Source organism: Salarias fasciatus, chromosome 6 (assembly GCF_902148845.1).
Source record: "Salarias fasciatus chromosome 6, fSalaFa1.1, whole genome shotgun sequence".
NCBI lineage: Eukaryota > Metazoa > Chordata > Actinopteri > Blenniiformes > Blenniidae > Salarias > Salarias fasciatus.
This window is the reverse complement of record NC_043750.1, coordinates 19,813,595-19,829,725: the sequence shown is the minus strand read 5'-3', so window position 1 is coordinate 19,829,725 and position 16,131 is coordinate 19,813,595. Positions and strand designations below refer to the sequence as shown.

At 42.1% G+C, this 16,131-nt stretch overlaps 1 protein-coding gene across 4 annotated transcripts in view; it reads right to left on the bottom strand.

Annotated features, from left to right (window-relative positions):
- Nucleotides 1–1,447: 1,447 nt before the first annotated feature.
- The window catches only part of npnta (nephronectin a), a 51,708-nt gene continuing 37,024 nt past the window's right edge, over nucleotides 1,448–16,131 (bottom strand). For all 4 annotated transcript variants that reach the window (XM_030094595.1, XM_030094596.1, XM_030094597.1 and 1 more), the window contains 6 exons: nucleotides 15,366–15,488; nucleotides 12,868–13,311; nucleotides 6,865–6,951; nucleotides 5,702–5,800; nucleotides 3,552–3,811; nucleotides 1,448–3,425 (listed from right to left, as the gene is read on the bottom strand). In XM_030094595.1, the coding sequence (XP_029950455.1) occupies nucleotides 3,315–3,425; nucleotides 3,552–3,811; nucleotides 5,702–5,800; nucleotides 6,865–6,951; nucleotides 12,868–13,311; nucleotides 15,366–15,488 (1,124 nt within the window). In that variant the 3' untranslated portion in view covers nucleotides 1,448–3,314. The remainder of the gene's footprint in view (nucleotides 3,426–3,551; nucleotides 3,812–5,701; nucleotides 5,801–6,864; nucleotides 6,952–12,867; nucleotides 13,312–15,365; nucleotides 15,489–16,131) is intronic.

The following is a 16,131-nucleotide window of genomic DNA, read 5'->3' as shown; positions in this document are numbered from 1 at the left end:
GCAAAATGAAGATTTTTTTTGGAGTATTTCATCACAGGTCAGTGACAGGACCTTGGAGAATCGTCTATTTGGAGACTGATCTAATAGCAAAACTGCAGATCTTATTTCAGCAAACAGAAATTTGATTCATTTACAAGTTGCTGAAGTGGATGTTTTTTTTTTTTTGAGTCACTGACAATAAGGTAGATAATCTGGAATGGTCATTTCTTGAGAGATTATCAAGCGAATCTCAGTTAAATGTGATTCATATTCTGAACTTATTAACTGCAACTAAGAAAGCATAGACTGATGTGAGGTGACATGGGTTATAGGAACAAGTCTAAACTATTTATTTACTGTACTTGATTTATTCGTCTCATTAGTTATTATGAAAAATCACCAGACTCAGAGAATCCAAGTCAACCTCTTGATAATCAGTGATGCAGAGCATAACATAGGTTCAATATTCTCACTGGCTGTGGTTTATTAGATCGTCTACATTTCTACACAGTGGTAGACGAGGACTACGACTCAGGCGTCATTTTCATCTGATACCTGCTCGCTTTCAGACACAAGATGAAGCATCACAGCATCTACAGCAAACACATCTTTGAATGAGTGAAAACCAAAGAATAATTAAAAAAAAAAAAAAAGCACGGGTCTCTTTCATAAGTCTGTTTGTCTTTATCTACGGAAATTTCCTCTCATTTTTTTTTATCAAACACAACTGTGTTTCGTCCTGTTCTAAAAAGTGATAATCATTTTTAGACGTACTATTAGAAAACAGTAACGTCTTGATTTTAATCCAGATCAACTGATTCTTCACTCATGCCGTTTACGATTAGATGTGATTAGATAAACTGTCAAACTGTGATGATCAAATGTATATACAGTATTAGACCCACTTTGAAAAAGTTTACTGGTGAAAACAGCAGAATAGACACATGTGACCTTAAAAGAGTAAACAAGCCGACAAAAGTTTGTGTGCCGCAGCAGTAATTGGATTTTTTTTAATGAAACTGCTACTGAATAAAGTAAGCCCTGTCATGCTACAATGGCACTGTCATGAAAAAGAGAAACACTGTGATCTGATACTTTGATCAGGTTTTCCTGGTGTACTCTAGAAGGCATCATTATTTTAAAACTACCTCCCCAGTTTTCTCCTCATACAAAGAAGTGTTTGTTTGAGCCTCAGTGAAACACAAAGTTTGACCCCACCTGAGATGTCTCTGCAGGGATAAATGCATTCAGACATTGATTGAAATTTGGTTTAACATTAAAAATCCGAACTGATGCTGAAACATCAGGTAGTTTTCTTTTTTTCTGTCCTGTTTTTCATTAAAGCATTGACATTTCTATGGCATAACCTGCTGTTTGTAATCATATTAAGCTTTTGTGTTGCATACAAAACAGAAACTTCAAAGATATACTTTTCTAGTGGGAAAAAAAGGGCTTTGTTTCATACCACAACAATCAAAAGTGTTTTATTTACATACTGGTCTGGATAAATGTGAAATTTGGGATTTGCAACCATGCATACAGAAAACCTCGGAAAATCCAGCCAATGCCCTTCATCAGTACAGCGTATACAATGTGCAACTCTGTGTTGCAAGCTAAAGACAGAGCATTTTACCACATGAACACACACATTTTGCACACTTTAAACACAGGGTTTTTTTTTCAACTGTGTACATGTCCTTTAATTGAAAGATTGAATACTGACCATCTGAAATCCAATCAATATTTATGTATGAATTTACATGACATTTAAACAACACAAAAAAAATGGGACTGTATAGAGTATGTACACACAACTACATTTACAATAACACAATCAGCAAAAGCCTAAAAAAACGGGTTGGTATTCATGTCTTTATAACAAACTGCACTTAATATAACAAAGCACACCCTGTATAATAGAAACTGATTTGTAAGAGTCAAAAATTATGTTTAATACAGTTCAAGTACCGGAAAAAATATAGGAAGTTTTACCATTTAAAGGAGGCTATAAAACATGGGTCATGATAGAAAAGCTGATAAAATATTTGAAATCTGTGCGAACAAGCAATTCTCTGAAACACTGTGAGACCAAAAATCAACCTGGTGTTTTAATCAAAACTATTTTGAAAGAAATCATTGTTAAAAAAAAAGGAAAAAGAAAGAAATCTATCTTGTGTGTCCAGAGAGCTGGGAAATCAGAAAGCTACTGCGGGGGAAACTTATGGTTCTAAAGTGAGCTTGTGACAAAAACAACAGTCAAGAAGTGAAAATCTGCAGATGAATGAGCAACATTTTCATCATCTAAATGAAGTAAAGACGATATTATAGATCGATCAAGGCTGTCAAATCCTGGTCCAGTGGAGTGACGTCAAGCTTTCAGGAGAGCGACGTGGCGCATTTATCAGAGTTCAGCGTGAAGAAACAGGAGAGCGGGACTGGACAGCCCCGCTTCCTCACATATATGAAGCGAACATATGATCTAAAGGCAGATTAGTTTCTCAGCATTCACTGAAATCTCTCCACTTTCTCAGTGGGATGTTCATAAAATAATTAAAACTTTCCGTCTTCCCAGTTACACATGAACACACCAAAAAACAAACAAACACACAAAGAATCAGGAAAACAAATGGTTCACAATTTGGTTTTATGCTTTGGATTTAAACGGATTAAAACTGATCAGTATCATTTATGGCAAATAGATAGAATCTATGACAAATGCTATTTGTCCCACAGACATTTTTATTTTGGACCTTCAGGCAAAAAACACACCGCCTCTGCTGCTGTGTTGATTAAAACAGTAACAACACACTCCTCCGGCCACGTGCTTTACCAGCGAGCAAACGAAAAGCAATGACTGCTGGGATCAAAGCAAAGCAAAAGCAGACTCCTATATGAAGAAACAATCCTCTCTCTCCGTGGAGAAATGGAGTGAAGGCGGGCCTTTTCGGACGTGTGGCTGGAAGGCTGCCAGGGCGGCGCGTCGGGAGGAGGACATTTCCATAGTAAGTGGGTACATGCAGGTTTCAGAGTAACAAGGTGATGGAGTGAGAGCGAGGCTGAGGAGGCCGCGCCGCGCCGCTGGGATCAGGCCTTTTTCATGGACAGTATAGAAATAGAGAAAGTGGAACCCATTGTTCTTCACACACTATTTTCTCGGATATTGTTCACAGAATGGCGAGGGGGGGTGTTGGAGGGAGGGAAAAGTGGGAGTCCAGACAGAGTCGGGGGAGGGGGGGGGGGGGGGGGGGGGGGAGTCACAACAGAGTCACTTCTCTTTTAGATGATTTCCCCTCATGTTTTCTTTCTGTCTGCCCCTGTCCTGTCCTGTCAGTCGGTCAGAGTCTCCTCAGATTGTGCTCCTCCGTGCAGGAGCCTTTCCTCAGGGTAATATCGTCCACGGCCATCTCGCCGACTCTGCCCCGCCCGCGCTCCCCCTTCAGGATCACCTGGAAAACAGCAACATGCACACACTCAGCAACTTCCAGATACAAACAGTGATCATGTACGACAGGAACAATATTTCTTGTGAGCGGGTTATTTGAAACTTTTTTTTGTTGCTATACTTGACTTACACTTTCCAGGCCCGTGCCCCAGAGCGTGATCTGGGTGTGCCTCCATCCGTTTCCCCCCGTTCGGCCCCACACCGCCGGGCTGTACTGCTTCCCCTTCTTGACGAACACTTGGAGCATCCCCACATGGTGGCCCGCCAGCTTGTGCCGGAACGACAGGCAGAGGTTGCCGTCGTTCCAGGGAGGGGTGAGCGGGAGGACGAGCCGGGCTCCCCGCCCCGTCCTCTTGTTCCCCGCTTCAGGAATCGTGAGGTACCGCCCACCTGCGAGCACGAGAGACGCGCCACGCTTGTCAGTTGGACATTGTGGTGCAACCAGCAAAACCTTCAGATTTTCCCTTTAATGACATTATAACAAAAGTTTTAACCACATTATGTAAAGATCGTCTGTTATCGTCTTCTCAAAATATTTTCTGTGAATTATTCACAAGTGAAATTGATGCAACATTTACTGCAGCTGCAGCGGACAGAAGGTGTGTAAACCTGGACTCGTTCAGATACCGTGCTTAAGAAAGTGTTAAGACAAACTTTGGGTGCAACTGAAAGATGACATGGAAAATACTGGCACGTGCTGCAGAAAGTTTTCCACACAAATGTGTTTCTGCAAAAATGAACAGCAGTTTGGTTTTCCATCAAGTCCTGGTTTATATACGGTCACAAATTTACACTTTAAGAAACAAAGTGCATGTAAACCATCACCATTAAAGATTGACAAAAGTGTTGAACTGGCAACTGTTTTTTTTTTTTTTCTGTAAAGCCAAATGTTTAATTTTCACAGATCCGTGAATACTTGGAGCTGCTTAAATCACATAATAAATTAAATATGTTTATTTGAATTTCAAGCTAAAGTAAACACATGCAAATGTTATTTACATTTCTCATTTGGGTTAGGCATCACAAAATAATCTTTATGCCAGTGGAAAATGGCAACTTTCCATTGGCACAAAGATTATTTTATGAATTCATGCATTTATTAGTTCCAGTTATAAAAATTTAAAAGCCTCCTGCTGATTAAGGCTAATATATTTTGCTGGCTGATCCATGGAGGGCTGATGTTTAATCGCAGCTGTTATCTGTAGGCCATAGAAACTATCCGCATAAATCATGAGCTCTTTCAAAAATGTGTCAGTCCTGAGTGTCTTTCCAAGGTTTCCTGCCAAAAGACTTCAAGTAATGAAGAGTTAACCCTTTAACCCTTTTACAGGAACGATGTAATGGAATAATAATTTCTTAAATCAAAACTGAGCCTTTTAAAACAGAATCAGACTCTTTTAACTGATCTTGAATTGTTTTCGTCAGACTTGAACTCTTTCATGTCGACCCAGACTGGTTGCTACAAAAAGACTCTCTGAATCAGCGTTAAACTCTTTGAACCAGACCTTTTAAAGAAGTGGATTTCTTGGGGTCTTAGTAAAGGCTTTGCTCCACAAAATGCTTAAACAGCACGTCAAAGGGTTGATGGTAGCAGGATTTAAAACGCTCTATAGATGTGGTTAAAACAACACACACCAGTCTGACTAACTGGGACTGGATTGTTCTTACAGGCTACCCGGATGGAATTACTTTGAGTAAACTTGTAATGTAAACAATTTTCAAGGCTGGGAAGAAGACTTTTTTTTCTTTTTGTTTCAACTGATGAGGAACCTCAGACTGGGCTTGAATTAGGCCTCACTCTGGATGTCTGGAAACACTAATAAGCGCAGGACTCGGATAGTTGGCAGCGGGAGCCAGAGGCCGTTATTGTCACTAAAAGAGCGCCGGCACTCCGCGCTGTTCAGACTTCACACTGCCGCCACTGAGTCCTCTCAACATAATTCACCGCGTCTTCTCCTCGCAAGAAAAACAGATTTGTATTCCCGTTTAATGCGAACCGCAGGTATCGCTGATGTGTTGTGTTACCCGCTTCTCATTTGCATTGCTTTGTAGAGCAACGCGCTAATCTCAAGAAAAGACAAAGTGCTCCCCTGAAGTCGTTCTCATCTTGACCTGTAATTGAGTAGAGCCAAACTGAACTGAGTGTGTGTCAGAAAAGAGAACGCGGAGGGTCTCATTTCTATTTACCGATGGAAAAACAAACCATTTTTCCTGATTAAACGTGCGTGAGTGAGGAGAATCGGTGTGTGTGTGTGTGTGAGTGTGTGTCCCTCCAGTTACCTGACGGATCGGGTGTTGTCTCCCAGTGCAGGTCTCCGTCTTTGTCCCGGATCCAACCACAAAGACCGTCGTCAAAGGAACAGCTCAGATATCCCGAGTCTGTGCAGAACAAAACAAAATATTCAGAAAAAAAAACAAAACAGAAAACAAGTGCACGTACAAGACTCTACAACGCTTCACAGGAGATTTGCTGTCTGCCTGAAACCTCACCAGGAGCGTCTGATGAACATGATACAATAACAGGGTAAATATTACTTATAATGTTGTAATCTCTACAGAGCGCTGACGCTTTTAAGGGAAAGCCAAACAGTAGGAGAATTGCGTGCATGAATTACAAATAGAAAGAAAAGAACAATGAATCCTGCATCTTGAATTGAGGACATGACTGCGCTACTTTTTAATGTCTACTGTGCGCTTCATGGCGTAATAAAATATATTACAGCTAAGACAGAGAGACAGAATATTCAACGGCTGAGGATTTCATTCCGAGTGATGACGCCTCGTCAATAACATTACGGCAAAAACACTCGCAGGATTTTCCACGCACCGCTGTACAAATTGGTCGGCAGATAAGAACAACATCCATCATTTTGGAAACGCTTTTCAGTCAGTTTTCTGAGCCAATGAAAAGCCCCTTTTCTCCTGACACAATATATCAATTGATGCATTGTGGAAAACTGAAATAAACACTTAACTAAATCACGGGGTAATTTAATCTGCATATCATTGAAATCACTGAATCGCGGGGAGTAAACACGACAGAAAAAGCCACGTCTTCACAAAAAGCTTGCCGCTGGTGCAGGAACTCCACGCATTAAGTACCGAGGAGACTTTGAGCGGCGCAATGATGTGGCTGCAAATGATCAATTAATCATTTGAGCAGTCAAGCAATCAAGGAGGCATAATATGAAGAGTGGGGAAGTCTGGCAGTGCATTCTGGGCCGCGGGCCATCGTTTAAACAGATACGGCCAGATGTCAGATGCCACCTCCTGGTGAAATCCCTATCAAAACACATCTGGTCACTGTAATGGGTTCACCTCGGCGGCGCCGCTGCACCGGTCGACTGTCACTCTCATTTTGCTCCCGGTAATTGTGGCTCGTCGGTCGTCGTTGCAGCCCCGCGAGCGCGGCTGCCCCAGATCGTCACGTGTGTCGTGTTTACCTGGGTCGTCTTTGGCCTCGTCCGCCGTGTTGCCGAGCTCAATGTCAAAGTTGTCGAAGATGGGCTTGTCGTCGTGATTCCGATGGACTGAGGATAGACATGAAAGACACGGCTTTAGACGGAGGATTAGCAGAGGTATTACATTCGTGCTTGTGGCATTTTGTGCGGCTTTGTTTTACGGCCCAACAAGGACCGTATGAGCATGAATCAATGTCATGGTTTAGCGCCTGCACAGCCGGCGCTGAGCGCGTTTATTAACGCTGCATTGAAACGCCTCTGAGAAGCTACAGCAACACCCAATGTCTCATGTCAGTCATAACAGAGAAATAAACCCTGTGCATGCCACACAACGTCCTTGCATTCAGTGCACACACTCACACACACACACATATATACAGAACACAGCTAATCCCAGAATAGTGTCTTCTATCCTGACCACTTGGGTCACGCTGCCAAAAATACTGCAGGCTGGATTTTCTTATTAAAGGTCAACTGTGTGCAATGCAGAGGATTGATCTGAAGCGTAATTGAATTGAATAACTCATCAATAAAGAAAGAAAGAAAAAAAAAAAGAGAATCATGCTCGGCATAGCGGATGATTCGAATCGCATGCTTCTGCTACAACCTGCACTTGAACCGTCAGATTCCACCGTCCCTAACATGTGTCCCCTCCACTCAGCCCGCCCCGCCGCCCCTCCGCCGGGTCACAACCAGCTGGCAGACTGAGATGTAGTCTGTCGGTCGAAGGAATGCGAGAGCGGGGAGGTCACGCTCGCACCAGGCTCTCCGGCAATGCCGCACATCCAGGTCTGTGTGTGTGCGCGTCTGTGTTTGTGTGTCTGTGCTTTTAAGGAACCGGGCCTCCCTTGAGGTCTGTCATCCGGTGTGAGGGCGGCTATATAAAGAGCAAATCCGGTGACATTCCTATTTGAGACGGCAGTAATTTCAACTGTGACACTGTGACGAGTAAAAATAGCCCTGTTTGACGGTCCTGTTATAAAAACATTGGAACATTGTGTAATTGCCTAAATCCTGGCATTGAGGCTGCGGCTTTAAATTCAATTTTTCACCTCAACTTTCTCAGCTTCACCCTTTAAAGGACACTCTGACATTCTTGGCAATTTCAACTGTAGAGTGCTGCTGAAACACTTTCTATCCTACTGTACCTGAAATATGTCATTTATGCACAATAAAAACTTCTTAATATTTTTGCACACATTTTTTCCCACAATGTAATGTCTCATTTGCATCACAGAAGCTTACATTTTACATCCTGGATAGATTTGATTGAACATTTGAGTGCGAATTGCATTAAACAGAAAGAATCATTAAAATAGTAAATTTTCCGAACAGCCAAACAAACTACAAAAAAAAAACAAAGAGTGATGCCATGAGGTTGTGTTATAGAAAGATCATCAAGATAATTTAATTTGTGTTTCTGGAAAAAATAAAACTGTAGATTTTAAGAGGCCTCACGCTTTTCAAGAATAAATGACCTGCTTACATTTTATTATCCAGACACCTGTTTTTGGAGTTTTCTCACAGAAAGTAGTTCAAATGAAAACCTTTCCTTGCCAGGTCAGTGAAATAACCAGAAAAAAACTGGGACACTGTTGCTGTTTTACGCAGTACAAACAAAAATTACATCCACATCCACTGTGCTGAAATGGAGGCAGAAATGTCTTCAAAAGTCACATAAAGCATTGAGTGATGAGATCCCCCGGGGCTGGCTCAAGGGAAGTGGCCCTTTGAAAAAAGTTATTTGTTCCCAAAATTCATGCTTAATATTGTAAAATTTCACTTTTGTGCACTTCCATTTCTTTGAAAGTTGGAGTTTAAAGCTAGGCTCGGCGATCTTGGAAAACTAGCATGTAGCACGAATGTGGCATCTCCCCAAGGCTCCGCCCAGCTCCGCCCAGGAGGGTTTGCGGCGTGTGCGGCGCTTCCGCGTCGCTTCCGCGTCGCTTCCGCGTCGCTTCCGCGTCCAGTGCATTCCTGGCGTAACCTGTCCGACTCCTCAGCGCTTCATTTCTTCCTTTTTCTTTATTTGCGCTGCGCCAAGTTATGGCGCACTCAACGGTAAGTAAACCCCCAAAACATTCTTCTCCGCCATTTTGCAATGACGCTCCGTCCTTCTACGCGCACACTGGACCAGGGTCAGGGGGCTGGTAGAACAGCGAAGGGATTTGATTGGTTTAATAAAAGGTGTCCCGGCAAGACTACTGGTTGCTGTTTTTCCCGTTTTACTCCTGCTGTAGATAGCGGATATTTTCCAAACTACTTTAAAAACACGCTATGAATTGCTTCCCATCGGGTCATAAAGATCATTTTAACCAGTATTTAAAAAAATGTATCTCATTCAGATCGCCAACCCTAGCTTTAATAAAGCAGCTGAATTTAGATTTGCTTCAACAAAACATTGATGAAATAAATCCAATTCAGTATTATGAAAAATTTTATTTTCTTACCTTTCCAAGGTTCACAGACCTATTATGCGTCGTCTCATTTTCTTAAGATAAACTGTAGCTAAGTGTACCTTCACTGATACCATGCAGCCTCCTCTCATCTCTCATCTCTCATTATCACCAAAACCTTGTCCCGGTTTTTGTGGAGTTCAGAAAATGAAGCTTGTTTTAGAATTCTTGTAAAACAGTTGCGAAAATCCACAGAGTGAAGACTCATATCATCCTGCAGAGAGCTCATACTACCTTGATGAGACACATATTTACACTTCCTATTTGTTCTCCCGCAGACCAAGATGAGCAGATTGATTCTACTCTCCTGGTTAAGTCCTCACCATGGAGGTAGACAAACTCAGATTAAAGTCTAGAAGCAAAGAAACAAACAAACCAAACACAAAAATAAGCAGTATGAGCAGAAGCTCACCATCTGGCATCGTGTCTGTAAGTTTTATAGACATAGAAATGCAGTTCTTGGTGAAACCAGACTCCCTGGACTTTATTTAGACGACCAGCAGAGACGCTGTACGGGACGAGCCGTTAGCCAGTAAGTAATTAGAGAAGCGACCGAAGCCATGGTAACATTCCCTTTTCTGTTCCAACTCATGCTGGTAATGAGTACAAATGCAAAAAACTATTCTTGAAATTTGTAGAAATCAATGTAATCCATCTGTTCGTGACTTTAGTCTTGATCTTTTCAGCTAGTTTGAGAAAGAAAAACAACTTGAGAGAACAAATACAATGATTCTTGTGAGTCAATGATGCTTATAATCAATTTTCAAGTTCAGACTGAAAGTACAAAACTCGGAGTTAGCTGTGAACCCACCTGCACTGGAGGCACAGCCGAGGTGTTCGTCACACTGTGAAGCTCTTATTCATTTTTGTTTTTTTTTCTTTTTGCCTGTTTCCTTCTAATTATTGGAATAATCACTCAGCGATGCCTCCCCTCCCGCCCGCTCCCCGCACATTCAAACCTTCTCCAGCAGGCTCGGGATTCTCCGAGTGCTCTGCCGTAGAGCGAACTATTAGATTGATGTCTCCCTCAAGCAGTGCAGACAGGTGTTAAAGTAATCTTCGCTCCTCTTTCCTTTTTCTAATTACGTGATGCCATCTGGCAAGGTGAGCAGGAACCACAGCATCTCACCTCTCATTCTCTACTTAGCTGCTGAATCGCGGCAGACGCTTCTACATGGAAATGGTTTATTCTTGGGTTTTTAGCAAACACGTTCTCCTTTGAGCACAGGTGTAACAGGCAGTTCTGTCTTTGTGCTGTTGAACGGTTTTACAGTAATTTGCGTTCACAGTTGCCTTTTGTTGTTTCTTTTTGTCTGAAAGCTGACATATGTTTTAGTTGTGACCATTTCATCTGTTAATTGTTTGCTTTGAGAATTTAATGGAGCAACGCTTAACAGATGAAGCTGCCTTAATTTATTTAGTCCTGTCACAAAAAAAAAAAAAAAGGTATTTCATCTCCCACAGTTTTCTACTTCAGAGATAATGGATGGACGTACGGACGGATGGACGGTGTGTTTTGCATGAGATCAACCAGGCCACTAAACCTGCTTAATCACTCACTGCTCATGTTGGAGCCAGCGGACTGCTGCAGGTGCTATTATTGTCACTGGTGTGTTTCCAATGACATCAGGGCATTAATAGAGCTGAATGACATTAATAAACAAGCTGCATGCGTTTCCTACTACGATAACACTTGCTAGTAAGATAAGTTTGTTGTTGCTTTTATGGAATTATAGGATTTGTTACCTGCCGTCCAGGCATTATGAAATCCCACCTGCATGACCCTGTGAATACCGCAAGGTTAAGTATGTGTATCTAAACAATTTAATTAAATCTATTTCACCGAGAAGTAGTTTGTTCCTTCAGCCTTGAGTTTCATGTACTTAAGAATTCACGCCACATCTCATCAGTGAAGAATTCACGGTGTGAAAAGGTGCGTGCACCGAGAGGAGAAAGCAGCAGATGATTGCCTTGATTAGCTGCTTTGTTAGAGTGAAAAGAAACAACCTAATCCCTCTTTCTCATTATTCTGATTTTGATTCAATTATTTGGTCTTGATTGAATGAGTCAGACTCAAGCAAAGACTGATGAGGCCTTCTTGGTGTAATTGGTGTCAAAGGCTGGTGCTTGGCAGAGATCGCAGGGTGTCATGTGGATAAACAACAGTCTGGCTGAGAACCAGCTTGTGTTTGTTAACTGAGGCCAAATATGATAATTACCTTTGGTGAGAAGTATTCTGACTTCAACACAGCAAGTATCTCTAGACTAATTGGTGATCGTGTAGAAACGGTCATTATTCCTTCACAATATCTGCATCGCAGGATAATTTCACAGTGGATACAGCTGGAATGAAACAGTATCTTATTGGACTTTAATGGGGGCTGCTTGGTGATGTGGTGGTTACTTTCCTCGTCTCACAAGAGGAAATCTCCACTCGGACTTCGAGCTTTCAATTTTGAAGTTTGAATGTTCTTACTTGTGAGATGTAGATTTTCTTCAGATACTTTGCATCCCTTCCATAATTCAAAGACATGTGTGAACTGTGAATTTACCAATTTACCTACTAAAATCTCCTTGAAATCTCAAAGTCTCAGAGTTTAAAACACTACATGGTTAACAGGCAGATAAACTCCGTGACCATCAAATGACTGAGATCTGCTCTACATCCAAGGGTTTAAATATCACATTTGAAAACAAACAGAAATGTTCCCGATCCCGCATGCATGTCCCACAACCAACGTACGCTGAGAACTGGCAAGGAAGAAAATGATGCTACATATAAATCCTGAGTGAATAAAAGGCTCACTCCACCATGAAATATATATAAAAACAGATGATAATGTGAAAACGCAAGATGTCATTTGAGTTCAAAATGAAGCTTTCATTTAAATAAATATAATCATCTCTGTGTAATTTGAAAGATGTTGCTTGTCATGATGGAGAACTGCAGGATTACCACTTGACTCCAGTGTTAAGGTTAAAGAGTGTTTTAGCTCTTTGTTTTTGGTCTGGAGCTTGTTGGTTTAGTCTCAGCACTGTTTTCAGAAAAAAAAAAAATAAAAAAAAGAGAACACCAAAAACATCTGTTTTGAGCATAAATAGCTGAGAACACTCACTGTGCAAGCCTCTCCCACAGCAAACATCAATCATTCAGAGATTACAGCTACCAGGTGAACACTAATGAGCATTTAGCAGGGATTTCTTCTTCTTCTTTTTTTATCTGGTTATCAAAACAAACAAGCATTCAAACACATTCTTGTCAAATCGCAAGAAAAATGACTCGGATTGAATAATTATGTTTCCCCTTGTGTGACAGATGTGTCAACAGACGACTGCTAATATCTGTATGAAGGGAAGAAAGAGCCAATTTTAGCGCTTTTGTGCTGCCTGCACGTTTATCTTTGTGATTATTATTTGAAAAGAGATCTACAATTTGAATCAGAAACAATAACTCACCTCTTTACATGACATTATATTACTGGAAGAAATGGATGAAACTGTCAGCTTTGAAAATAAAAGAAATTCTTACTGTGGACGTCTCCTCGGTGTTTGGTGACCTCCTTCTGGATGGTGTTGTCCACTGGAGTGACCGGCGGCGGCGGCGGCGGCGGTCTGGTGGGAGCAGCTGGTTTTGGTGTGATGTAGGGCTTGCGTGTGGGGATGGACGGCTTCCTGGAGGGTATCGATGGCTTCCTGGTGGGGATGGACGGCTTTCTGGAGGGGACGGACGGCTTGCGCGGCAGAGGAGTGATCCTCCTCGGTGGCTCGGGCGCTCTGGTCGTAGTTGTGGTGGAGGTGGTGGTTGTGGCGGTGGTGGTTATCGGATATTTAGGGAAGACGGGGAAGATCCTCTTCGGGGTCACGGGCGTCCGCTGGGTGGTGGTTCTCCTCTGATCGAAGTCTGGGATGTAGTTGTGATGATTCGGAGGCAGCTGGCCTGGCTTGGCAGGGTCAAGAGCCGCTTTAGGAATGGCTGGAATAAAAAGAGGGTGAAGAGGGAGCGCTGAAATATGAGCACTTTAGAGTTAATGAGGCAGAGAATTGCAGACTAACATGTGATGATTAGCCGGACTTTTTGCAAAGAAGAGCCTCATTTCATCCACTGAGACGCCTCCTGGAGTCTATTAAGTAAATGTTAGCATGCTAAAACAAATTGGGTGTCCTAAATCTCACTGAAGCAAAGGCTATCAATTGCAAGAGAGGCTTATGAGTTCACATGCAGGCAGGACTGCCGACGAACACACTGCAAGTACACATACAGCTCAGCCACCACATCTGGATCACAGTAAACTACAAAAAAAATTAATATTCACATTACCCTTCACAATGTAAGCTTATTGAAAGTTTTAACTAAAAGGTGTTTTATAAAGAGCATTGACACTCAATTTTTTGGAGTCAATGTAAAAAAACCACAGGTAATAAATAGTAATAAAAATGAAAATTGATATGCAAATTCAAGAAACACCCAAAACACTGATCCCCAGTTAGCCAAGATATTGAATCCTGAATTGAATGACTCGTCATCAGTTGACCTTTTTTAAAGTGAAAGAAGTCAAATATAATGGCTTAACAAATACATTTTAGGTTGACCTTTAAAAGAAAAGCTGATTGAAACTAAATAGGAAAAAGTGACTGAAAAAAAACAGGCCAGTATGTCCAAGGATGCCTTCTGTTTGTTAGAGATGAAATCATAGTAAAAAAAAAAAAAAATTTAAATACAGGCTACAACTCATTTTTTGGGTAAAACCAACTGGTTTTTTTTTAGTGTTTAATTGCATTAATCTCAGCCTGAAACCTATGAAGTGGATCAATGACTACGACAGTTTGAGGCAGTCGGTACAGAATGACCGTTTTCAGATCCGAATCCCCCAAACACGAAAAGCGACAATGAGTTGAAAACTGCTGCTTGATGTGAGAAAATCAATGTGAAGTGTAAAACTGTGAGTGTGTGAGAGGTGGCAGCTCCGCACGCTCGCAATATGTCAATTAAAAGTGGGGCTGACGGTTCCCTGCAACATAACTAATAAAATGTAATATACTGATATACAGCAGGCGAGCTGACAGTCTGGGGCTTTTCTGTGGAAGCATCTCTTTACGTGATTATTGATTCTTTGTGTCCTCATAGCCGGAGGCCAGGCAGCAGCGAGCGCCGGCCATGTTGTGTTTGGAATGACTTCTGCTCTCAAACAGACGACCGTGCCCCCAAGGTCACCGTGCTGATGCCATTACCGACTTATAACTCTCTTTTTCTATGTTCCTCCACACACACACACACACACACACACACACACACACACACACACACACACACACACAGCGTCCCTCATCAGGAGCAGAGATTGGAGGTTGGGTTTCAGGGTTGTTGTTGGTTTTTTTTTTTTTTTTTTGTTTTTTTGAATGTGTTGCCCTCGTGAGGGGCTTCATGAGTGAGGAATGAGAGCGGACAAAGGCAAGTGGCTTCAGCGCCGTTATTGCCTTCTCAGGTTGCAGGCGACTTTGATATGTGAGCCACAAATAGGATATTGCAAGTCGACTCTCCCGGACCACTTGTGGCTCACACCCCCTTTGGGCAGAGAGCCCGGGGGACGTATTTTCAGGAGACATCCTGTCCGTTCTGTGGACTGCTGTCACTTTTTTGTCTGTTAGATGACTGATTAGCCACGCAGGATGACTCCTTGTTCACCAAACTGCTGAGGAAAACTGAAGACACCCAGAGTAATGAACGGTGTGCCAACAAGCCGAATGAGACAAATTACCTGAAAGAAAAAAAAAAAAATCACATTTAATGATGACTTCTCTTTTTGGTTGATTAAAATGGTCAAAGCGGAGTTGCTGACGACGAGGGAGGAGGGTGTATTAAGTAATGACTGACAGCCATTACAAAGAAAGGAATTTCTTTGCTCCCTCTTGCTTTCCAACCTTTAAAAAAAAAAAAAAAACAGAAGCAAAGAAAACAAAAAACAAGAGGCCCGCTTCCTCCTGGCTGAAGTGAACATCGGGGCCCAGGGTTTTGTTCTCCGTACTCACGTTTACAGTCGTGGCCCATCCCCCTGTAGCCGTCTTTGCATTTGCACTTGTACGAGCCCGGCGTGTTGTAGCAGGTGGCGAAGCCGCCGCAGTGGCTCCGACCTGAAGAGCACTCATCCACATCTGAAAGATAATGGGAGCAACGACAACATTCAGCTACAGCGCAAGTGTAAAAAGCTTCAGACGTAACAGTCGGAGACCAAAGGCTAATTGCTGCACATCCACTTCGACGAGGGCGCGGGGTTTACGCCGCTCCGCCGGTGAAAGCAGTTAAGTGAATAATGGTGATACTTCCGTGAATATCGGAGGAAAATGATTATCAAGGTTGCACAAAGAGTAAAATGCTCCCTGACACGCAGACAAGGGAGGGTTTGTCGAGGGCTTTAGGAGCGTCTCAACACCCAACTGCTGCTTTTATCTGGGAAGAAAATAAACATCGCAGGCAATATGGGATTTAAGGTAAAGTCAATTCGTTCAGAAAATTCAATGTAATTCAGTGTTTTTACGGCTGGTATTCTGAAGTATGCTGTTCTTCATTGAAGTTCACTAAAGTGAATCACAACATAAACAGACTGAATTACTTCTGCAGTGAAATTCAGGAAATCCAATGTCATTTTCAGTCCCCCCCTTTATTTTCTTAGTTTAACACCACTATATATGTTTTATTTATATTGTATTTTATGCCCACTCTTCCAGTTGCTCACAACCTTTTTTTATTTGACTGAACGATTTTATGTAGCAGTAATCCTGTTTTATGAGCGAGCCT